This window comes from Misgurnus anguillicaudatus, chromosome 5 (genome assembly GCF_027580225.2).
Source record: "Misgurnus anguillicaudatus chromosome 5, ASM2758022v2, whole genome shotgun sequence".
In the NCBI taxonomy this organism is placed as follows: Eukaryota; Metazoa; Chordata; class Actinopteri; order Cypriniformes; family Cobitidae; genus Misgurnus; species Misgurnus anguillicaudatus.
Window position 1 is genome coordinate 1540950 of NC_073341.2, and position 26836 is coordinate 1567785.

The 26836-nt window shown below is 37.9% G+C and overlaps 1 protein-coding gene across 1 annotated transcript in view; it reads left to right on the forward strand.

Annotated features, from left to right (window-relative positions):
- Positions 1–26836, forward strand: part of ift122 (intraflagellar transport 122 homolog (Chlamydomonas)) — a 171224-nt gene that overhangs the window by 103967 nt on the left and 40421 nt on the right. The window contains exons 12-18 of the mRNA XM_073867399.1: positions 1069–1206; positions 1360–1524; positions 3370–3567; positions 8553–8693; positions 8780–8833; positions 22398–22559; positions 24068–24234. Coding sequence (XP_073723500.1) covers positions 1069–1206; positions 1360–1524; positions 3370–3567; positions 8553–8693; positions 8780–8833; positions 22398–22559; positions 24068–24234 — 1025 coding nt within the window. The remainder of the gene's footprint in view (positions 1–1068; positions 1207–1359; positions 1525–3369; positions 3568–8552; positions 8694–8779; positions 8834–22397; positions 22560–24067; positions 24235–26836) is intronic.

The window sequence follows — 26836 nt, forward strand, 5'->3', positions numbered from 1 at the left end:
AAAGTTGATGTGTTTGGTCACTTCTAACTTTATCTCTAAATGGTACCATTGAATGAATGGGGCTAAGCTAAATGCTATCGAAGGGTCGCAGCGCGCTCCAGCACTTACGTGCACGCACACAGATGATAGAGGGATGTATCAACAATTCTTAGTTAAGGTAATAACATATTTTAATATTGAAAATGAGTAGACTATTCCTTTAACTGAAAGCCCTATACAAACACTTTAAATATTTATAAACAACAGCAGTAAATGTTATATGCTTGATCGTGGTTTTAAAATTTATTTAAGACTTTTAATGCCAAATGTCGGAAGGGCATTATTGTTGCACAAAGTAGCCTACATTAAAATGATGCGCGAACCTCTCCACTGGTGGGTTTCCTTTGATTTCGGAAAAAAATGGGATGTGTGCATTCAGGTAGCCTATGCACTATGAATTTCTCTCCGCTCTTGCCCAGAGAGTGTGCACGCACTTTAAACCTCTTCAATAACTTCCATGCAATTGTTTTATCTTTCCCGAAGTGTACGTGTATGCGCTCAGACTTTGTCCTGTGCATTCGCAAATCCATCAGCTCTCGCGCTCTCTCTGGTAAAAAGGTGGCGCTTTGGTCGGCAACGCGAGCCTCCGCTGATCGTGCGCGTGTCTCAACAAACGGTCTTAGTACGTTGCGCTGGGTGCAGGAAGTGGTCATGGGAGTTGTAGTTTCCTAGTGTAGCATTGTGCATTGTTTATAATTTCGCAAAACGTTTAAGAAAACTACAATAAAAAATATATATTCAAACTGCCAAAGTGACTAGTGGGCTTGGCTGTCTTACCCCCCCACAGCTGAAATCTACCCGCATTTGGCGGGTTGGTGGTTGTTAATGTCAAGCTTTGATTACGTTGCATATCCATGGAAACATACTGATCATGATGGATGTGCTTTTTTGAGCTTTGCCACATATTAGAAGACATCTTGACAGCATTTTAAAATAGAATTAAGTTTGTGTTCAAGTGAAGAAAGGAAGTCATTAACGTGTGTTGGCATGAAAATGAGTAGTAACATATTTTTTTATATATGTGTGCAGGAAAAGAGACTGCAGTGTTTGTCCTTCACAGCTGTGAAAGAGAAAGAGTGGCTAATGGAGTCTCTCATTCGCTATATTAAAGTGATAGGTGGCCCAGTTGGAAGAGAGGGACTTCTGGTTGGACTCAAAAATGGAGCAGTATGTCACATATCAGGGCCATAATGTCATATCCATTTTTTATGCTGGCTTTAAAAAATGATTTACTTTATTACTGCAGTAGTATAGTTTTTTGTTTATTTTGTTTCTTAATTGACCAAACACTTGAAAAGTCACAAATGTTCATCTGTGTAGATTCTAAAGATCTTTGTGGATAACCCGTTTGCCATCACGCTACTGAAGCAGAACACGTCTGTGCGTTGTCTGGACATGAGCATATCACGCAGCAAGTTAGCTGTTGTGGATGAACACAACACATGCCTGGTGTATGACATCCACACAAAAGAGCTGCTCTTTCAGGTCACATTTAATTTGTCTGTTTTTTTATACTTTCAAAAACCTTTATATTTTATTGGCTGTTGTCATTTTATAGCCCATCTGTTCAATTTATGTCAAACTGAAATGTAACTGTAACTCTTTACAATAATGTTGAAATTGTTAGCATTAGTTAATACATTAGCTAACATGAACTAACTTCCGGAGCATTTTTCCCCTTAGTTTATGTTCATATCAGAATTTACTAATACATCTTTTAAATCGTACATACAGTTGCTCATTTATGCCCCACCTTTTTGAAACATGTCAATTTCTACAAAGCTCATTGTTTTTAGAAAGCGCGGTGTGCTCCAATTGGCCAGCAATCCAGTGGGAATACACACAACCGGCACAACGTCATAGAATGTCTCTGGACAGGTTCACGCCCACTTTTGGGGGAAACAAACTAGACTTCCCATTGACTTCCGTACAAAATAGCGAAACAAAGCAACGTTCGTACACTCCCGGCAGGCGTAAATAACTTTAAAAATCACTCAGATTAAACATGTTGAGAGCGCGAAACATACATTAACACATTTAATTTGGTCAATATAAAAACATGTCCTTTTCACTCTCACAGCATCAAATTTGTGTAACAACGCTCCCCAGTGGCCAGAGGTGTCTTACTGGGACATTTACTCGTACGTCATCGAGTCAACAGGGAAGCCAATGAATGATTTTACTTCGTATTTGAAAGTTACTTCGTATTTATATATTATGTTTTTATATTTAGAGTACTGTGTGCACTTTTCCGTCCAGCCATACAAATAGCCTTAGTGATTTTCCAGCAATTACGGGATAGCGTTGTTACACAAATTTCACTAGATAGTTCTCTGAAACTGGATAAGCAAGTCAATTCTGTTGTCAGATCTTGCTTTTTTCATTTACGTATGCTGACTAAAGTGAAGCCTTTTTTATGCCCCCAAGCTTTTTAATGGGTGATACATGCATTCTTATCATCCAGATTGGACTATTGCAATTCCTTATATTATGGAATAAACTCAACAACTCTTACAAGTTTTCAAATAGTCCAAAATGCAGCAGCGCGACTCTTAACAGGCACTTGCAAACGTGAACATATTACTCCGATTTTAACATCCCTTCACTGGTTGCCGGTCCGTTTTAGAGTTAATTTTAAAGTTCTTTTATTTGTTTATAAGTGTCTAAATAATTTAGCCCCCCTTTATCTATCTGAGCTTTTAAAGCAGCACAATCTTCCCAGAGATCTTAGGTCAAGTACACAGCAGCTTTTAACTATACCATGGTACAGACTACAACATAGAGGTCACCGTGCCTTTGCCATTGCGGGCCGATATTATGGAATTGTCTGCCTAACTACGTACGTTCTGCCTCTACCCTGTCAGTTTTTAAATCACGACTGAAAACATATTTTTATTCAATTGCTTTTAATAATTTGTAACCGGTCTCTTAATTTTCCTTTGTTTTATTTATTGTGTGATATTTTATTGTTTTGTAAAGCACATTGGTCAGCTTGCCTGTATAAATAGTGCTATATAAATAAATTTTGACTTGACTTGTAACTTTGCAGATCGTTAACACTTACTTATACACACTAAAGTAACTGTAAAATCATGAAAAGGAAAGTAGGGGCTCTATAATGTACAATGATCTAACATGAACAAATGTATTGCCATTAAATTACACTAGTAAAGATTATTAAATGTCCATTGCATTAACGAATGTTACAGTTATATTACTTCAAATACATCTTTATTGTAAAATATGTGTAGTTCAACTTGGATAAAAAATGCATAGATCGAATGCACTGTAAGTTAAGTAAAAGCATCTTGACTTCTCTTGTTATTGTAGGAGCCCAATGCAAACAGTGTGGCGTGGAACACACAGTGTGAGGAGATGCTGTGTTTTTCTGGTAGTGGGTATCTGAATATCAAGGCCAGTAACTTTCCTGTGCATCAGCAAAAACTACACGGTTTTGTAGTAGGCTACAATGGCTCCAAGATCTTCTGCCTGCATGTGTACTCTATGGCTGCAGTGGAAGTGCCACAGGTACAAAGTGAAGTGATGTAAAGGGAAAGTACGGCAAACCAAACTTGGATGGGGTAAATGTAGAGGACAAATTCCAAGTTAGTGCAAACAGATATTTCAGTGTGCAGTCGTAGCCTACCTGTTTTAATACGATTATGCTTGCTGATAAAACACTGATAAAAATTAAACATTAATGGCATTAATCAAAACACTTACTTTGTTATATTAAGATCACTGTCATTGCTGCGGTTATACTGTGACTACCCTCATAGTAATACTAATGTATTAATTAGGGATGCACCGAATATTCGGCAACCGAAAAAATTTTATCACCGAAACAATACGGCCGAAATGTTGTGATGGCGCAAACAGAAACCGCGACCTGCACGTGCTTGTCTGAAGCAAAATTTATGCGGTGTGGATGTATTTAACCGCAAAAAGGCGCTAAAGTGAGCAGTTGTCTGAACGCATAGAGGCATACATGTGGTTGAATCCGGTCCAGACGTGATCATCACAGTATGCCCTTCAAAGATCAGAACTCTTGTGTAAACTTTAGAGAGAGTTGCACTACTGTATCTCATACTGTGTAGTCCATTAAAATACATGTGCCGAATAAAGCAACGAGAAACAACGTAACGTTTTTATGCTGCGCTGTTTTTGTATTCGCCCTCGGTCTATATGTGTGCGACTGCGCGCGCGTTTAAGTGCCCTCAATAGTGCACACACGAGTGAGACGCAAACAAGCGAACGTAAAATCTTTCTGTTATTGACAGGGCATATATAAACAAAATTATCTCCAAAGTATTCTTTTTCTAATAAAAACATTTGTTTATGTCTTAAGGGCATGTATAGATTACAGTCAGAAACCAATCTCTGCTTATTTAAAGAGACAGTAACTTCAATTAACCTACTTAGGTCTGTGTCATTAATGTTAATCAAACAACCCAAGACAAAGAGAAAATCACTTCTGTAGCTCTAAAAATAATAAGATATTTTATTTATACAATAAAGACACTGTTATGACTCATTTAATTCGATTTCTGTACCTAATGCTAAAGTTAGCCCTTATTAATGTGCAACTTTGTTCTTTTTTTATAAATGTTTGCAATTTTTTTTTGTTATTAGATTTTCCCCACCCCCTTTTTGCTGATCTGAAAAATAATCCGATCCGTGCCTCAAAAACTATAAGTGAGTTTTATGATCCGTCACACACCCCTAGTAAAGTTAGTACACAGTGATAGCCATAAATGCATTTGTACTAATAATTGGCATAATAATTTATTTCGGTTTTTCGGGCCTTGGTTTCCTCTTTTTCGGTTTTCAGTTTCGGCCAAGAAATTTCATTTCGGTGCATCCTTAGTATTAATGTAGGGTTGGTAATTTATTGAAAAAAAATAATTTAATGAAAAAATTTTAATCAAAATGGTAAAAAGCTGATATCTATTTTTCCACACAACATACAATTAAATAAAATCAGCATACCAGTAAGTTACCCCTGAGCAGCCTCTAAATACATTTTCTTTAGTAGGGGAGAGCGGAGTTAGTTGTCACATGGGTAAGTTGTCAGACTGTTCATAACTCCAACACTAGAGGCACTATCTCAAAAATCAAATAGCCACTTTGTGTGACGACTTCTTCTATAGTCAACTTCGTGTTCACACGTTGTCAAGATCGCTCTAATCTGACGTTAGCACAATTTTCTTGATTTTTGGCTTTTAAAAAATTCACTTTAAATTTTATTGCAATACAGCTTTTTTGGTTATGAATATTAAACATATTAAACATTTGCACAAAATAAAGGAGACAATAACGTGTCTTTTAATAGTTTAGCTGACGTGCCATGTTAAGCTAACCCTGACATTTTGCATTAGCACACATGTCAGTTTGGGGCAAGTCGTCACATGCTTTTCACCCTGGAAATACCCCAGGTTATTCTAAGCCCCAGGTTAACGGAATCCCGTTTTATCTGTTTCAAATTTCACACTGTTCGTACTTAACCAGGGGTTAAGAGATAACCCTGGATATTCACCATCTGACGTTTCACACTGTGCATTCATAAACCTTAGGTCAGGTGTCTGAAACCCAGCTCCTACACACCTATCTGTAATTATCAAGCAACCCTGAACACCTTGATTAGCTACTTCAGCTGTGTGTAATTGGAGTCATGTTCTAAACCTGCTTTTAGAGGTCGACCAATATGTGTTTTTCAGAGCCGATGTCGATACCGATTGTTACATATTGAGTAGACCGATAACCGATATTTTGAACCGGTATGTCTGGTGTAAAAATGACTCTGACAAAAACTTTCAATACTTTGAAACATTTTTAATTCTGACTCATATTACAATAATATTAATAATAACAAAAACGAGCAGGAAGCACCAATAACTATGAAGAGTTTGGTTCCAAAACGCAATAAATCCATTTTGACAAATTTCGGTGAAAACTTGTTTTCTGTACCAAGAAAGTGACAAGATGAAAACCACTATTTTCTGTTACAAACTTTCACATAGCATCTTTAGGTTACAAAAACATAAAAAATTCAAATCCATAACTTGATTTTCAAAGATTTATTATAAAAACTAATTATTTTTCCACAAAATGCAATAAATCCATGACAAGTTTTTTTTTTCAAAATGCTATAAATCTATTCAATCAATGTATAAATGTGCGTTCATCTTTGCCATGATATATTCATTTAGTTGAACAGTGGTATAGACAGTTTCACCAGTAACAACATAAACAAGCGGCTGTCGCGGTACGCACGTAACTTCCGGTAAACTCCGCTAATAATAAATAACAACAAAGTACTTTAAGCGTAGTTTATTTGTATAACAAGCAAAACAACAACACATAGATTACCTAGGAAACCAAAACATTTGTTATTTTCGACGAGGCATTTGTTCAAGAGATTAGTTTAGCAACTAGTCAGACCATTAAAAAAACGAAACCAGAAGTAAGGTTCGGATCCAGACGTGTATCACGTGCGTCCGATGAAACCGTCTATACACTGATAAAAATTAAACATTAATGGCATTAATCAAAACACTTACTTTGTTATATTAAGATCACTGTCATTGCTGCGGTTATACTTGACGCCATCACTTAACATTTTTAAAAGCGATCCGCTGTAAAATGTTTTGGTCCTGCTAGATTTTCGTTGACTTTGAATAAAATAATGGAAAGTTTTTCATAAGATCCCCTGGGGTCAATGTGTTAGAATCACATAAACTTCACAGATGCTGTCGGGAGAACAAGCACCCGTCTCCCGAGTGCCTCTCGCATTGGATGTTGATGACTTACAATCTTTCCCATCACAGAAAACAACCACAGGTTTATCAATGCCATTAAATTATTATTTTGCTTTTGTTTGTTTGTTGACCACGAAGTACAAAGTAGATGAGGAAAACTAGGATTCCGTGTACTCAACGCGCCACCAGTGTTTGTTTACATTGCGTGGAATGATGCGCTGTAATATGTGGAACGGATTTATTGCGTTCTGTAGAAAAGGAGGAGTGGCGTATATCGCATTTTGGGAAAAAAGGGAGAAAAGATGACAGAATAACACTGCAGATATTGGATTGTGCGTAAAATTAAGAATTTACTTTTTAATACTGACCTGATATAATACTGATTTTGGCAGTAACTCATTTTTTTCAAAAATGGCGTTCATCGCATTTTGGAACCAAACTTAAATATATTAATTATTTTCTGATGATTTTATCATTGCATACAATAGTATAACTATTCAGTTAATCATGTTGCACATCAATGGATGAACTATCCTATGGATATAACAATTATCTAAACAATTTGTATTATATAATAAGTGTAAAAAATGTAATTGCCTTTATAGCTTCATTGTGTATGTTGTTAAAAATGTTTTTATAAAACTATAACATTAATATCATATTATAGGCAAAAGTAGTTGGTTCAATAGCCTATTCCTTAAGTACATATGTCGCCAAGACAGGGATTTAAGCATACCTGTGTGTGTATTTGAACATTTATGTGTAATAAATATGTTGCCAAAAATAACTTGATCTGTTACTTGTTGCGAGCAGCTTGAGCCTAGGCGGCTGTGTGCACGTGCATAAGAGCGCACTGAGTGAAGACTGAAGCGCTCAAGTTGTTTATGCTTTAAAATGGCTTGTATTTTTAAAATGACATGACTTACACATGCAAATGCCTGAAACACGTGCTAAACTCTTGTATTGCTCGCATAGCGAAATCATTGCAAAGCAGCTCCAGTTAGCAAGTGCTTTCAGTGGTGTCTTCAACCTCCTGCGTTGATTGGCCGGACTTGTGACTCCCAACAAATCAGATGGGCGGTGGGCAGGCATTGCTGTAGGCAACTGAATAGAGTGCCCTGTTACGTGTTCCGATGGCTTTTACTAAATCCATGGCTGCATCAGAGCCAAAATAGCGCATTTCAAAATGATATTACTTTATCTGCAAATCTGCTTTTAAAATGGCCGATGTCAATGATCGGTAAAATGCTTAATATCGACGCCGATAATCTGCAAGATGGATTATCTGTCAACCCCTACCTGCTTCCTTTCACACTCTATGCGTTTGGCACTGCAATGCGAGGTTAACCCCAGAAAGCAGGGCTTGGGTTAATTTCAGGGATAACCCTGCTTCTAAATTACAAGCAGGGATTCATAACCCTGTATTAATTTCAGGGATAACACCGTGAAACATTCCTTAACCTAAGGTTAAAAGCAGGGTTTAGAACGATGTGGCAAATTGTCACAAGTGAACATTCTCTATTCATTTGTCTACAACTCCATAATGAGATAAGATATGAAAATGTAATAAATACAACAAATGTCCCCAAGCCTTCCTTCTTTCATTTGGTATGAGATTTATACCACTGTGATGTATGGTGCCCAGTAAATGTTAGACACTGTACAAAAGTGTGACATCTTACACCGCTCTCCCCTGTTTTCTATCTGCTGTATATTTCAGTTTAAACTAATTTTCTTTGTGGTTCATCTCTGCAGTCTGCGCCAATGTATCAGTATCTTGAACGAGGCATGTTTCAGGAAGCCTATCAGATAGCTTGTCTGGGTGTTACAGAGAATGATTGGAGAGATCTGGCCACAGAGGCTCTGGAGGGACTCGATTTTCACACGGCTAAAAAAGTGAGACATACCATATACATATGACTTGATGTTTTTAAGGCTATTAAAATCCAAATATCACAATATCCATTTGTCTCTGTTTATAGGCGTTCATAAGGGTTCTAGATCTTCGCTATCTGGAGCTTATCAGCAGCATTGAAGTAAGATGTGTGCATTTAACTGACAGCAGTAATCTGTCTATCAGGCTCTAGTCTGCTAATACACGGCTGCTCTGATCCTTCTTTTTTTATTTCACTTCATTATTGAGTGATTTTTCAAATAGGAAATCTCTTGTGTTCTCTTGAATTAAATTAAATTAAACAGAAAACTTTTTGATGTTTATTTACTAATTATTTTTCACCTCGCTTCTTCTTCTTCTTTTGCTTTCGGCTGTTACCTTTAGGGGTTGCCACAGCGAATCAGCTGCCTCCATCTAGCCCTATCTCCTGCATCCTCTTCTCTGAAACTGACTACCTTCATGTCCTCTTTCACAACATCCATAAACCTCCTCTTTGGCCTTCCTCTCGGCCTTCTGTCTGGCAGCTCTAACTTCAGCATCCTTTTACCGATATATTCACTCTTTCTCCTCTGAACATGTCCAAACCATGTCAACCGGGCCTCTCTAACTTTGTCTCCAAAACATCTCACATGTGCTGTCCCTCTGATTAACTAATTCCTGATCTTATCCATCCTCCTCACTCCCAAAGAGAACCTCAACATCTTCAGCTCTGCTAACTCTAACTCTTCCTCTTTTCTTTTGTTAAGTGCAACTGTCTCCAAACCACACAACATCGCTGGTCTCACTACTGTCCTGTACACCTTTCCTTTCATTTTTGCTGGTACTCTTTTATCACACAACAGACCTGACACTTTTCTCCACCCATTCCAAACTGCCTGCACACCCCTCTTTACCCCTTTTCCACACTCCCCATCGCTCTGGACTGTTGACCCTAAATACTTAAAATCCTGCACCTTTTTTACCCCTTCTCCCTGTAACCTCACTGTTCCACTTGGATCCCTCTCATTCACACACATGTATTCTCTCTTGCTGCGACTAATCTTCATTCCTCCTCCCTCCAGAGCAAACCTCCACCTCTCTAGACTTTCCTCCACCTGGTCCCAGCTCTCACTACATATCACAATGTCATCTGCAAACATCATAGTCCATGGAGCTTCCGGTCTGATCTCATATGTCACCCTGTCCATCACCAACGCAAACCAGAAGGGTCTCAAAGCCGATCCTTGATGCAGTTCCACCTTGAACTCTTCTGTTACACCTACCGTACACCTTACCACTGTTCTACTGCTCTCATACATATCCTGCACCACTTTAACATACTTTTCTGACACCCTAGACCTCCTCATACAATACCACAGCTCCTCTCTTGGCACCCTTCTCTAAATCTCTGTACATCTCCATTAACATTCTCACAGCGAATATTGCATCTGTAGTGCTCTTTCTTGGCATGAAACCATACTGCTGCTCACAAATAATCACTGTATGGCTCATCAGCTTAATACCTCTGTAGTTTCCACAACTCTGCACATCTCCCTTGTTCTTAAAAATTGGCACCAAAACACTTCTCCATCCTCAGGCATCCTCTCACTCTCTAAGGCCTTTATGAACAACCTAGTTAAAAACACTACTGCCATCTCTCTTAGACACTTCCATACCTCCACTGGTACTCAAAGTACTCCTTCCATCTTTCCCTTACACTCCTGTCGCCTGTCAACACATTTCATTAATCACTCTACCTTGGTGCACGTCTTTACATCTCTATCCCTTTGTCTTGCCAACCAATAAAAATCTTTCTCACCTCCCTTACTATCCAACCTTGCATACATGTCCTCATAGGCTTTCTGTTTGGCTTTTGCTACCTCTATCTTAACCTCACGCATCTTACTATATTCCTGTCTACTTTCTTCCATCCTCTCACTGTCCCACTTTTTCCTAGCTAACCTTGTCCTCTGGATACTCTCCCGAACTTCCTCATTCCACCACCAAGTCTCCTTGTCTTCTTTCCTCCTTCCAGATGACACACCTAGCACCTTCCTACCTGTCTCCCTGATCACTTTAGCTGTAGTAGTACAGTCATCTGGAAGCACCTCCTGCCCACCTAAAGCCCGTCTCAACTCCTCCCTGAAAACCACACAGCCCTCTTCATTTTCCAACTTCCACCACTTTGTTTTCTGCTCTGCCTTTACTCTCTTCTTCTTCCTCACCACCACCAGAGTCAACTTACACACCACCATCCTATGCTGTCTAGCTACACACTCTCCTACCACTACTTTGCAATGGCTAATCTCCATCAGATTACAGCGTCTACATGAGATATAGTCCACCTGTGTGTTCCTGCCACCACTCTTATAAGTCACCCTTTGTTCCTGCCTCTTCTCAAAGTATGTGTTCACCACAACCATCGTCATACTTTTAGCAAAGTCTACCAATCTCTGTCCTTCTGGGTTACTTTCCTGAAGACCAAACCTGCCCATCACTTCCTCATCCCCACTATTTTCTTCACCAACATGTCCATTAAATTCTGCCCCTATCACCACTCTCTCACCTCCGGGAACACTCTGCATCACTTTCTCAAGCTCACTCCAGAATCTGTCTTTCTCTTACTCACAACCTACTTGTGGAGCATAAACACTAACAACATTCAAAATCAGACACACCTTCCTTCTATCGTTCTTTGACCAACAGTAGCCCAATTTCCACCAGCACCCTGTAGGTCAACAACACAGATAACGGTTGTTGTAAACCCGGTCCCCGACCAATCCAGTATGGAAGTCATGTTATTGATTCGCATATTGAATTTGGCAACAGTTTTACATTGGATGCCCTTCCTGCCACAAACCTCTCTATTTACCCAGGCTTGGGACCGACACAAAAATTACACTGGCTTGTGACCTCCTGTGGCTAGATTATTTTTCACCTCGCTTGTGAACTTTAAATATAAAGGCAGAATAACCTTTTCCTTAGGCCCAACTGTGCTAAATACTTATACATTTTTTAGGTCAACAGTATCTTCAAATACTGTTAAAAGAATACATAACCATAGACTATAGTTATTAACAAGATGTCACTGTTCTATTACTTCAAATAAGGAAAATTTCAGTGCTCAGTATGGCCACTCTAGTAAAGCGTTCTAGCGTTCACTACCCATTTTATTTATATAGCGCTTTTACAATAAGTAATTGTTTCAAAGCAACTTTACATTAATAGAAGCAGGGAAAACTCTGAAAAATCGATAGACAACATAAGTAGCAAAATACAGCAGCTAAGATTAAACTGAACAAGTGAGTGTAGTAATATGTAACGCATAGAAGAGGGTGCTACATTAAGCCAAGGGGTTTTTTCCTCCTAGGACTATTCCCACTGGGTTTTTCTCCTAGGGGTTTTTCCACCCCCAGTAGATCAGTGGCGTGTTAACCTTCACGGCAGCTGGAACTGGATCTGTTAGTCTCATTAGCCGCTTTTGCACTATCGGGCCTGTGCGAGCCAGGGCTTCAAACGGGCCTCACGGAGCCAATAGCCTCAGACCTCCAGCCGTGTAGCCAAAATCACGACGCGTTTGCATTGTCAAGCCAATAGTAAGAAGTAAGAAATAAATTGTCCTGCTATATTCAATAAATGGACAAGGCGCTTGGCAGTTCTGTCGAGTTCAGCTGCTTCCTTCGAGTTTTTTAAGTGTGCTCAACTTTACACAGCGCCACAAAACCGACACGCAGATGACATCAGGGTACCGCGAGAAATCTTGCGAAGGAGGCTGATTTCAAATCGCTCTCTCGTTACTCTGATGTCATCCACTTGTCGTTTTTTTGCAGCGCCTAATGAAGTCGTTCACACAATGCATCCTACCAGGCAATCAAAAATAAACGAGAAGTTGTTTCTGGTGATGTTATCCCGCTGCTCGCAAGTTCATTACTAACATGGATTTAACAGAGTGGAAGTTGGATGAGCAAGATCCGATGAATGCGGTAGATATAACCCATTTTTTAAGCATTTAGATTTTAAGATTCCTGGACGAAATCATTGCGTTTGATCAAAGACAATGAAAGCCAATACTGCCAAATTCGTGCTAAATTATTATTGATTCAAAAACTCCAACAGCTTTGCAACCAGAAGCTTTAGTTACATGAAATTAAGAAAAGTACTAGAGGCTTCCTGAAATATATAAAATGTAATATAGATGCATTTTATTATTATTGCCCTTTCATCATTAAGCTCAAGTTAAAAGAGTACAATTCCATAATCCACTTAAAGTGCTCTATTTGCATGTACTAATGTTGTACCTTAATATAGCCTACATTTTTTTGTTCTTTAGTACATTAATATGAAATATGCTAAAATGTAATTTAAAAATGTATTTAGGTACCACTTGAAATAAATTTGAACCCATCTTTGTATGAAAGATGAGTGCACGTTAACTTCAAGTGGTATACATTTTTGTAAAACGAGATATGTTAAATGCATTTCAGTTCATGTTAATGTAATCTCATAATAACACTGATAATGACACTTAGATATTTTTAAGATTATCTTAAGTACTAAAGTAGAAACTTTGTATTATGTACAAAACTATTTTGTGAAAATAGGACACTTTAAAGTGATAGTTCAACCAAAAATAACAATACTGTCATAATTTTCTCACTCTCACGTTTTTACAAACCTGTATACATTTTTTTTGTTCTAAAAAACACAAAGGAAGATATTTTGAGGAATGTTTGTGATCAAACCTTTAATGAGCCCCATTCACTTCCATAGTAGGATAAAGTATAATTTGAATTTCAATGGGGCCCATTAACGGTTTGTTTACTAAACATTAGGTAAAATTAAACAGTTAGCAAAAACTTGAGAATTGGGTGGGGCCGAGGGGTCACTGTTGCAAGTACCCCTCTCCTGACATCTCACTCCAAACTTTTGGTAAAACTTGAGAGCCCTGATATACATGTCCGACAACAAAACAGATAATATGTAAAAATATAATTAAGTTGTGTTAAAATACAATATAACTCAATTAACCTACTTAAGTCTGTGCCATTAATGTTAATCAAACAACCCAAGACAAAGAGAAAATCCCTTTTTTAGCTCTAAAAAATAATCGTATTTAATTTATACAAAGACTTTACCCAGGGGCGGATTTAGTGATTTGGGGGCCCAAGGCAAAACCATGTGTGTCGGGCCCTATGCGCCCTTTACTGTATTTTTCTATCTGTTCATCATCACTAGCTCCATCTCTTTTTTTCTCGAGGTTACCTAAGTTTCAGCCCCCACTGAGGTTGAGATTAATATATACAGTATATATACACTGTCAGAAATAAAGGTACAAAACTGTACCTTTTCTGTCTCTTGGGCTGTACCCTTTCAAAAAGTACAGCTTTGCACATAGGGATTTTACTACCTCAGATGTACATACTGGGACCAAAGTGCTTATTAGTACCTCAAAAATACATATTAGTATCTCAAAAGGTACATATTGGTACTAAATGTTAACATCTGTACCTAATGGTCCATACAATTACCTTTTTAAAGAGTGCTGCCCCACTAACAGCTAGGGTACATATTGTATTCTGTTTTGTATTCCTGTACATACATATACATACATACAGCATTGTTTGAATACTATGATTGGATTTTAGATTAACCACAGTACTACATGGTAAAAAGATGTGTACATTTATGTACTTTTTTATTTTACTTTGTGTACTGAATTTCTTTAATATAATTTCATTTAATGCCACATTACATCCACAATATATTTTAAATTAAAATACTTTGTTTTCAAATGAATATAATACGATGAGAAGAAACATAACATGTTTTTTAAATGATGCAATCATAGGTGTTAAGAACTGGACATAATATAAACAAGGGGTGAAACTTGACTTTATACAGTGAATGGTAAAGCGTCATGTATTGCTTCTCCATTACATTATGTAAACAGTTTTTATATTAAAGGTCACATATTTTTAGGCTTTCTAGAGTTTTATTTTAGGTTATGATGTCCTTAAGAATATATATTTGCTGTTTAAGTACCAAAAACAATCTCTATATATTTTTTACAGCTCCTCTTTCAGGAGCTCTGCTAAAAACAGGTCGTTTTGGCATGTAATAAGTAATATCCATGAGCCTCTCTTCTGATAGGCCTGTTATTTTATGAGTGAAATACGCAGTTGAAATAAAGTTACCCATGGAATTACACTAAGTGTTAGTTTCTGGACACTAAATGTTAGGTTAGTAAACCAATAGACACAGATAGCAGCTGAGTGGCCATCGGGAGAGTCGGGACATTTCCCGGTGGGCCGGTAGTGTTTTGAGGCTGTGAGGGCTGGTCTGATAATGGATAATAGTTATACATTGCAAGTTATATAGCAACCCCGTCTGGCGGCCTGATGTGCAGCCGCTTCCCTCTGGTCAAACTGTGCAGCCTCTTTGCTCAACAAAGTAGGCTATATAAAAGTGATCAACCTGTTCGGCAGGTCCAAGTTAATATAGGGGGATTATTGAACGGCCCCTACGAAATTTCCCGGTAGATTTTTTGGTCCCACTCCGCCCTTGGACACAGAGACTAAGAGATTTTAACCTTACCATGTTTAACTCAATAAACAAACAGACACCAAAAGGGCTTGTGTCTGTAACTTAAGAATACAAACAACGTCTGATTTCCAACAGATATTCTATCAAAACCGGTAGCTAACAAAGACTTTAAAGTTACAAAACAACCCTTTAGCATCTAATTAGCAAACACGTTAGCATTGCATAACTGTTTACAACATATCATTTCAGTTTTCTCTGGCTCCATAATGTAATTTAAAAGTTAGGGCTGCTGATGATTCGCATGCGATTGTCTCGTGCATCTCTTCAGTGGAGCCGGTTCATTGATTAGTAGTGGATCACCATCAGCTGCTTTCAGAAGCGGCAACCGGCAGCCGGTTCTGAGAGCAGGTGATGCCGCTTTGCTACTAACGACGAGATTCGCGTGACAATCGCGTGCGAGTTGTCATGCAGCCCTGCTTAATATGTGTTTACTTACGGGTTGTGGATTTAAGGTCGGATCCTACAAAGTAAGGACTGCAACATCTTTGATGATTCCTGGACAAACCAGCATTGAACTGCCACACCGAAGCAGTCACTTGTGAAGTGTTTAGATCAGATGGCTAAAGTTGAACTAATTGTTGAGGAATTTCTAATTAAATGAATATTAGCCATTGTTCTCATATATTAATGTTTTCAGAAGCCTTTGCAATGATTTAGTTTCCTGAGATCCATCAATTGAACAGCATTTTCTCACGTGGTGTGATATAACTTCGGAGTTTGTTTAGCAACAAGGGGGTGGGGCAGTTGACGGTGGACGGTGCTCAGGGTGGAGACTGAAGGCGGCGACTGTCTCACGGTGACGTAGCAAATTCACGGAAGTACAAACGAACCGTTTTAACTCACAGCTACTTCAAGCAGGCTGTGTGAATTTAACTCTTAAATGATAAGTTTTGAAACTTTTATGGTACTTACATAGCCCCTAGACCTCAGTTATCATAAAAAAAGCCACAAAATTTCAGTTTTTACCATATGTGACCTTTAATGAACTATACAGATGTCATCTATCAGTTAATGTACACATCTTGGATTTGACGTTCGCTAGTGAAATATGGAAGGGCAAAGCCAATGGATGGTACCATTTTCATATGAGATTTAAATGAGACTAAATCGATCACGAATTCGTGTGCATATTGGGGAATGAATTACAATCTTTAGTGGCGCTGGGCAGACATTTCGGCGGACTAAAACTTACATAAAGGCTACTGTACCTGAGATTACACGCTAATATTATATAAACTGTAGAACCTGTATTATTTGCGGAGCATACTCACCGGCACACTATCAGTGTCCATGGCCAGAGAGAGAGCTGTGTCTGACGGAAAAGAGGTTGCTGAGAGCAGCACAGACTCTGGTGGTGTTTGTGTGGAGAAAAGCGGAGATTTTGGCTACATTTTTGTGTGAATCATCTTTTCTGCTCCATTGGTGTAGCTACGTTTCACTGTTAGTTTATTTCCTTTCAGCTTCGCTCTTTTAATGCATCATACTCACTCGCTGCTGCCTGCAGCTCAGTGCTCGCTAACACTTGTTGATTTGAGCTTTGCGCGTATATGTGGTAATGCATGGAATGATCCACTCTAAACTATAATGGGGGGCGGATTCGTGCAGATGTAATAATAACGTTCAAACCTTTTATGGGAATATAAGATGTTTAAGTAGAATTCCTAATTAAACAAAATTATGATAGTCTTCTGGGAATCTTGATGATAACCAGGGGCAAAAAGTGGCAGTTCACCAAGTACACCCCTGCGTTTTGGGGCCCCTTGGTAACGCAGAGCCCAAGGCAGTTGCCGACCTTTGCCTAATGGGTAAGTCCGCCCCTGACTTTACCTAATGTGCAACTTTGTTCTTTTTTATAAATGTTTGTAATTTCTTAATTTGTTACTAAATTTTTCCCACCCCTTTTTTGCTGATCTGAAAAATGATCAGATCTGTGCCTCAAAAACCGTAATGTGATCTGAACCATAAGTTTTGTGATCTGTCACACCCCTATTTTGTAATGTTCTGGGCTGTCCTCCATGTCTTTTTCAAAATGCTAAGAGGGGCCAGAATTTAGAAATTAACTGAAGTACCTTAAAGGCAGATTTTTACATACACAGTCAACCATGTCAGAATTGTTAGGCGAATTAGCACTTAGTATAAAAGTTGTTGTTTCCCTGTGATGTGTCTTGAGTGTGGCTCAGGCGAGCTGTTAAAAAATGTGCAGATACCCTGGTGTAAAGAAGTAGGCTTATGTGTTCATACTTACGATGATTTGCCTGACATCCCCCGAGTAACGAGTTACAGTAGTCTATTCTAGATGTCTTAAAAGCGTGGATGAGCTTCTCTGCATCTGATGCAGACAGCATATGGTGATTTTTTTAGATATTTCTAATATGGAAGAAAGCTGTGCGGCAGACGTTGGAGATATGACTATCGAAGGATAAATTGCTGTCGAACACCTAGGTTCTTAACTGTGGAAGATGGCACCACGGTGCAGCCATCTATGGGCAATTTGTAACCTGATAAATTTTGGTTGGAACGATTTGGTTCAATAATAACTATCTGTCTTATTGGAGTTGAGCATAAGAAAGTTATGTGCCATCCAGTCACTAATATCGCTAATACAGTCTGTTAGCTTAGAAAACTGGTGGGTATCGCTAGGATATGAGGAGATGTAAAGCTGGGTATCATCTGCATAGCAGTGAAAACTTATGTTATGTTTCTTGATAATGTCTCCTAGAGGTAACATATATAACGAGAACAGGATAGGACATGTGGTAATCTATTGTTAAATGTACTATTGGCTAGAGTGGTGGCTGCTTGCGTAGCTTGGATGTTTTCCCTAATAACCGTAATTTTGTTAGTAAAGAAGTTCATGAAGTCCGTTACTGTTGTGTTGAAGTTCAGTATCGGTTTCTGTTTGTATGTTTTTAAGTCCATTTTGCAACTGCGCTGAAGAGGAAATGAGGGTTTTTATGATTATCTTCAATAACCTTGCTAATGTAGGTATGGTTTTTATAGCCTGTAGTGTTGAACACTCTCTTTTCATGCTGTAAGCCATAACTCTAACTTTGTGCATCTCCAATTTAGTTTCAGTTTTCTAGCTACCTTTTTGAGGGCTGCAGTATGATGGTCATACCATAGAGCTGGCGTTTTTTCTTTGATTCTCTTTTTTCTAATGAGAGCAACGGCTTCCAGCGTGCTAGAACAACCGCTGTTTAATTTTTCTATTACAATATTCAGGTCTTCACGGTTATCTGCTACATGATTCATTTGGGACAGGTCCGGAAAAGTACTAATAAAGATATCTTTAGTGGTGGAAACTAGGCTTGGGCGGTAATATGGTATCAGTTTCAAGGTATCAGGGCATTATTTTCAAATAATTCAATGGCCGGTCGTCAGTTATTCTGCTTATATCACGGTTATCAGAAACATTGCTCTGGTAGTTATTTTAAGACATTTTATGGTTAGGTGTGCGTTTTACAGAAAAATAATCAACACCCATGGAACATTTATCAAACAATCAGAATAAAGCATTTATGGTATGTCACTCTATGCTATAAAACTAGTTTAGCTTAAATACATTTAAGTACATTTTATTTTTGTTTTGGTATCTCAAACTTGTGGACTGGCAGGTGGGGCAAATGTTCGTTCAAATGAGCAGTTAAAATGTTAAAAAGTGTTTAAATTAGGGATGTCTCGATCAGGTTTTTTTGACCTTGAGTCCGAGTCATTTGATTTTGAGTATCTGCCGATACCGAGTCCCGATCCAGTACTTCTATAATACACAAAAAAAGAATAAAGAAGAGCGAAAAACAGATCCAGGATGTCCCTTATGTCATGCCGCACGCATTGCTGTTTCTGTGTGAAGTCAAAAGGGTCTAACTCTGTGCCAGCGCATAACTATCGATGTGTTAAAAAAGAATGAGAATATACTGTAGTATACAGTATATGTTCAGGGATTAAATTGGGGTTTGTTTTGTGGGGATGCCCTGTTAGGAGGGAGGGTTTGAGGGGTAACATGTTTAATCCTGATGACAGCAAAGCCACTGGTGTGTTTCAATGACATTCTGGACCTCTGATAGGATTTTATAAGTTTCAGCTTTAAAGCTGTGCCACAGGTTGACCCAAACTTTAAAGGGACACTTCACCCATTTGCATAAAGCTTTGTATAGTTAGAACCCCAGTCATGTTTTTAAATGGTCGTGCATCATTTCCTCAGTTGCTGCTGAGACAGGAGAAATACAGATTTCAGTGTTGCACTTCCTTCTTTCAATGATGTAAAAATCATCATATTGCATCATTGAAAGCAGGAAGTCCAATATTTTTGTAGATGGAGTGAGACTACAAACACCCCTTTTCTCGGTCATATAGGCACCAAATTCGAAATGTATGTTACATTTTGACTACAAATATGATGCCCTTTCAATAAAGATTAATGTTTCTACGGGTGAAATGCTCCTTTAAAACCTGAACTTTAAATTGTGCAAATCTATGAGTCTGACACCCTATATGCATTTGTTGCACATGTCATTATGCACAATTGATCAAACTTTGAAGGAAGTTATAAGACTCAACCTCCTTGACTAATTCTAGGCATAAGATAGGCTACCCAAAAAGACTCAATTAACAAGAAAAACAACATACTTATTCAGCAATGGGCTATGTCTTATAAATTAGATAGTTAAACAATCACTATAGTTAGGTCGTAATTGATTTGTATAATCAAAATACATTATTTTATTAAACTATACAATAAGTTGTATCCAGTTATCTAGTTAACATATCGTAATAAGATGATTGACATGGCTATACGTACTTTAATACTTTGTTTCTAGACTTCTATTAAGTTTTTTCGACGTGTGCACCATTCTTACCTCTCTCTCTATCTCTCATCTCTACAATGTGTAATGTGATGTGATCCTCCTGCGCAAATGCGCGTTCTTGAGGTTCTGAGTGAGACACGGAGCTGCATACTGATGTAGATTAACTGAGCACATAGTGACAAAAACGATCGACGCGTCGTTTAAATGAGCGGTAAAAAAACGGTTTTGTTGCGCATGCACGAGTGTGTGAAGCTTGAAAACACATCATTATTCGCGTCACTTCACACGCACCAGCGCAGCGCGTACACTAGTGCGGAGCAGAGCGAGACCTTCAGTATGTGTGCGGTCCTGGCCCAATTTAAACCCTGCATATGTATCCGAGTCCTGATCGGAAGGTAATGTCCGATTCCGATCGAGTTTGAAACCACGCAATTGGGGGCGATTTCCAATCGCATGATCGGATCGGGACATCCCTAGTTTAAATGATGAATTTTTTTTAAATAAGATACTTTAGCATTATTTTATGCCCAAAACCTTTCCTATAAGCAAATTTCACATATATCATTAGTTGTTGTAATGTAATAATTTAAAAGCTTTTCTCTAACAATGTTCTCAAATATCAAAATAGTACAACCTTGTATTGAGAAGTTAACCTACAAACAGTAAAAATGATAATCAACTGTAAACAATGTAATCCAGTGTACCCTAGGTGGTCTTTGTTAAATGAAACGTTTGTAGATTTATCTCAAATACTAAAAATAGCTTTAATGTAATAGGTAGGCTGGTAAACTTTCTCTGGCAGGTGGTACAACCAATGTAAAACTTGAAAAAAATGCTAAAACATTTTAATTGTATTTAAAGGTGCAGTGTGTAAATTTTAGCTGCATCTAGTGGTGAGGTTGTGAATTGCAACCAACGGCTCAGTCCACTGCTCACCTCTTGCTTTTGAAACACATAGAGAAGCTACGGTGGCCGCCACCGGACAAACATGTCATGTTAAGAGATTCTTCTAAAAGTTACACACTGCATGTTTAAAAAGCATTATGAATTTGATGTATCATGCAAAAGCTGGTACACCAGCATCCAAGTAGAAGCCTGTTAAATGTAAATTCATTGCAAAGGTCAGTTGGTGCAACCAGAAATTCAAAGGGTGCAACTGCTATGAATGCTCCTAAAAAAACACATTAAGCTAAACCATTTTAATTAGCTAATATTTTAGCAAATAATTTCAGTTTTAATAAATGCAAGCTAAAGTTTTATATAATTGTTATTGTACTTTTTAAATTATTGTTCTTAACATTGTAGTTCTTATGTTAGTTTTAAGGTAAAGTTATTTTCTGGGTGGTTCACACGTCGTGTCTTAAACCGCATGGAAAACGCGACCACATCCTACTTCTTTCCAACACGCTTTTGAAGTGGGACAGAACTTTATACATGTTGACAAAAGGGCTACAAACAATAGGAATCTGTTAGGACTAGAGACACGTTTTGATTACATCAGGAGACAGTTGCAATCTAACACATCAGACGTTGATTACACATAAACATATATATCAAAAATCAAATCACCATCACCTTAACAGTGAGACAACCCTGGGTATTTATAATCTGTTGTTTCACACTGTGCATTCATAAACCCTAGGTCAGGTGTCTCCAACCCTGTTCCTACACCTGTCTGTAATTGCCAAGCACCCCTGAATGCCTTGATTAGCTGCTTCAGCTGTGTTTATTTGGGGTCGTAACATTTAAACTCTGCTTCATTTCACACTGCACGAGCAGGGTTTCATATCCTGGGTTAATTTCAGGGATAACCACGTTGAAATGATCCTTAACCTGGGGTTAAAAGCAGGGTTTAGAATGTAGATAACCCAGGATTAAGCCCAGTGTAAAAACCCCTTTTGTGTGAGTAAAGATTTATTCAAAATTACTTTAGCAGTCTGTTGCTGTTGATTGGATGTAACTTATTTCAAACCTAGAATATTCATAATAAGCCTATTTTAAGGCCATTAAGATATTTTTTTGTGTGAAATATATTTATTAATTTTTTAACATTACAAAATTTAAAACAAACAAAAAAACAAGAAAAACAAATAAATTATAAATCAAATAAAATTAACAAACATATGGCTTACCACCTCAGTAAATCAATTTAGGAAATATATGAAATAGAAAATGACCTAGTCATATAAACCATGTATCATTAAGATATTTTTGAAGAAAACTAGACATTTTGTTTTATTCTCGCTAACTGTAAATGCATTGTGTAAATTGCAGTGTGTGGATGTGGTTTAAATTTATTCTTGTATGTGTTTTGGGCAGGAAAGAAAAAAGAGAGGCGAAACTAATAATGAACTCTTCCTCGCCGATGTTTATGCATACAAGGGCAAATTCCATGAAGCTGCCAAACTGTACAAGAGAACCGGCCATGACAGCTGTGCACTAAGCATGTACACTGATCTCCGCATGTTTGAGTATGCCAAGGTATGTTTAAAGTTGTAGTTTATCCAAAAGTGAAAATTGTTTCATAATTTACTCACCCTCATGCTATCACATCATGTTAGCTTTATGTTAAATCATGGTAACTTCATGTTAAATAATGATAGCTTTATACTAGAACATGCTAACAGCCAGCTAGGCTACTAAACCAGACTTTTTTAAATGTTCAGGCCAGGTTTTGTCAAGCTAACATAAAGTTTACACATTTTATCTAGTTAGTTACACTACTAGTTGCATTACTTTTCCATTACATCCCCAACAGTTGGTAATTGCATAATTTTTGCGGCCTGTGAATAAATGAAAGTTTTACAATTTTGTAAACAATTTCTGTAATTTAATAAAGTAGTAACATATATACTAAAATCTGTAATAGGGCTCAAGCAGGTGGAACCAAAAAAACGTATTGGTAGAATGAAAAGGGCTACAGTAACTTCCTGCATTGGTGACGTTGTGACAACGAGAACTAGCCATTTTTTTGGATAGATAGATTTTTAGAGCTGCAACTATCGACTATTTGTTCAACCGATTAATCTATCGATTATTTTTTTCGATTAATCGAATAGTCTAAGGATTTTTTATACATTTAATTCACCAACAAATAATAAATGTAACATCTGCCATTAATGCCAACATTTATTTAAAAGATTAGTCCACTTTCTTAAAAAATAAATCACTCACCACCATGTCATCCAAAATGTTGATGTCTTTCTTTGTTCAAAGAAATTGTGTTTTTTGAGGAAAACATCCCAGGATTTTTCTCATTTTAATGGACTTTAATGGACCCCAACACTTATTATTTTTAATGCAGTTAAAATTATAGTTTCAAAAGACTCTAAACAATCTTAAATGAGGCATAAGGGTTTTATCTAGCGAAACGATTGTCATTTTTGGCGAGAAAAATAAAAAAACTTCTCGTCTTCCTCTGGTCCTGTGATGCGCCAGCGCGACCTTACGTAAATGCATCATCACATCACATCGGCGCAGTAACACCCTCCCTCTCCCATTATGAGAGGGAGAAGGGAAGCGGACTTTTCAGGCGAGTCAAAGTACTCCCAAAAGTGCTATTACGCCATATTACGCCATACAATATAGTTCCTCTTTTAAATCCGCTTAGAAAAGCGCTACGTTTTATTTTGTACCACCAAACTTGCTCGTATAACTACTGGTCTTAAATAGGAAAAACGTTGATGTGTTTGGTCACTTCTAACTTTATCTCTAAATGGTACCATTGAATGAATGGGGCTAAGCTAAATGCTATCGTAGCGTCGCAGCGCACTCCAGCGCTTACGTGTACGCACACAGATGATAGAGGGATGTATCAACAATTCTTAGTTAAGGTAATAACATATTTTAATATTGAAAATGAGTAGACTATTCCTTTAATATCATTATCTCATTTTTGACAGAGGTGACGTTTAGAGGCTTTGCATCCATGCTCCTCATATGTACTCATTAATGTAGTGAAACAAATGGTGTGCGTGTCTGTGTTGAAGGACTTTCTGCAGTCAACAGACCCTAAAAACACTAAACTGTTGATGAAGAAACAGGCAGACTGGGCCAAGAACAGCAAAGAACCCAGAGCGGCTGCAGAGATGTACCTGTCTGCAGGAGAACATATGAAAGCTATTGAGATCATTGGAGAACATGGATGGGTGGACATGTAAGAAACACAAACACACAACTTAAACATCTACATTTGAAGATGATTGTATGTAATATTTACAGATTTACACTAACTGTCAATAATGTGTGAAGTTTAATCTGTGGGATTAAATATCCTGAAAAGTGACAAAATTACACAAAACCCTACATAGTACTGTTCATAGTAACAACCTTAATAGATCATAGATTTAGTAAGGAATTAAGTCAGTAGCAGAGTGGTAATCGGGAGAGTCGGGACATTTCTCGGTGGACCAGTAGTGTTTTGAGGCTGTGAGGGCCGGTCTGATAATAGTTATACAGTGCGAGTTATATAGGAACCCCGTCTGGTGGACTGATGTGCGGCCGCTTCCCTCTGGTCAAACTTTGCAGCCTCTTTGCTCAACTCAGTATATAAAAGTTCTCAACCTGTTCGGCAGGTCCAACCGTCTAGGATTTTATAAAATATAAGGGGATCAGTGAACGGCCCCTCCCCAAATGGCATAGCCTGTCTGCCTTGATGTAAAAATGCCGCAGAATGCCTGTTTATTGCAGTATGCGGTCGGATGCATCAAGCAGATAGACTATTTGATACTATTACACTGTAAAAAAAATTGCCGCCTTAACTCAAAATTTTTTAGTTAATTGAATTTGATCAATTGTGGCAACAATCTGTAAACATTAGCTCAATGGGAAAAAAATAGGTTGAGCCAATTGAAAATAAGAAACCATGTTTTTTTGCCCAATTAAGTTTTTTAAATTGTGTTAGCATTCTTTTTTTAATTCACCCAATCTGAAAATGTATATTGGTCAAATTACTATAACATAGTTAAATAAAATGCAAGTAACTGAGTGTACCTCCCCAAGGGGCGATTTCTTGGACAGGGTTTATCATAGTTCCAGACTAAAAAGCATGTTTAAGCTGTCTTAATTTAAAATCATTTTATACCGACATATATTAACAAATATCAGACTCATTGTTTTGTCTCAAGATACACACCAATAATGTTTTTTATAAGGCTCATTTGTAAAATTCAATTCAATTCAATTCAATTTTATTTATATAGCGCTTTTCACAAGTGTTAATTGTTGCAAAGCAGCTTTACATGAGAAGATGTAGAGGAGAACACAGAAAATCAATAGATAATATAAGAAGTAGAGAAAGCGGTTAAACCGTACAAGCGAGCATATTAATAAAGTAACGTATACTGTAAAGTGCTAAGTTAAGCCAAAGTTGGCTGACTCTCCCTGGGATTAAAAACCCTCTAGGAAAAAAAACCCAATGGGAAAAAGTCCTAGAAGGACAAAAACCCTTGGGAGGAATTAATATATATTTATATCTATATATAGAAACGGTAGGGATAGGAGGCGGGTAAGCGAATTAAACTGGTTTAGCCGGTGGTCGTTGGTCGGGCATCGGCTGGTCATCACGTTGAAGGACAGCCAGTGGATCAGTGATGCAATGATCTTCACAGCAACCGGAACTGGGTCTGTTTGTCTCATGGTCCTCGTGGTTGAGGACGAGACAGGGAGAGAAAAACAGAATTCTATTAGCGTAGGGGCCGTTCGCATGCAATGCAAGTGTCAAACATTATAGTGGTTCAAGTCGGCTCGGTTCCAGACAGGCTAACTATTGCGGCATAAGTATATTACCCATATGAGGTATGTGAGTGCTTTGTTCTGGACAAACTAACTACTGCGGGAAATAAACATTTACTGGACATTTTATGTGAATGCTTTGTTAAAGAAGAATGTCTTAAGTTTAGATTTAAATTGATCGACTGTGAGCGCAGTTTACGTGATGGATTGTATTCTGATAGTAGTTCTTTAATATACGAAGGCGCTAGGCCATTAAAGGCTTTGTAGGTGATTAGTAATATTTTAAATTGTATACGATATTTAACTGGTAGCCAGTGTAAAGATGCCAGAATTGGACTGATGTGGTCATACTTTTTAGATCGAGTAAGCACTCTTGCGGCGGCGTTTTGAACCAGCTGTAGCTTGTTTACCTGATTTGCATGGCATCCCCCGAGTAACGAGTTACAATAGTCTATTCTAGAGGTCATAAAAGCATGTATAAGCTTTTCTGCGTCTGATGCAGACAGCATATGGCGTATTTTTGAGATATTTCTAAGATGGAAGAATGCTGTGCGGCAGATGTTGGCGATATGACTATCAAAAGATAGATTGCTGTCGAACATTACGCCTAAATTCTTAACCGTGGAAGATGGCACCACCGTGCAGCCATCTATGGGCAACTTGTAATCTGACATATTATGTTTGTAGCGATTCGGTTCAATAATAAGTATCTCTGTTTTATTGGAGTTTAGCATAAGAAAGTTTTGTGCCATCCAGTCCCTAATATCACTAATGCAGTCTGTTAGCTTAGAAAACTGGTGGGTTTCGCTAGGATGCGATGAGATGTAAAGGTGGGTATCATCCGCATAGCAGTGAAAACTTATGTTATGTTTCCTGATAATGTCTCCTAGAGGTAACATATATAACGAGAATAGGATAGGGCCTAGAACTGATCCCTGAGGTATGCCGTATTTAACGGGGGAGTGATATGACTCTTCCTCATTTACATAAACAAAGTGATATCGATTGGTTAGATACGATCTGAA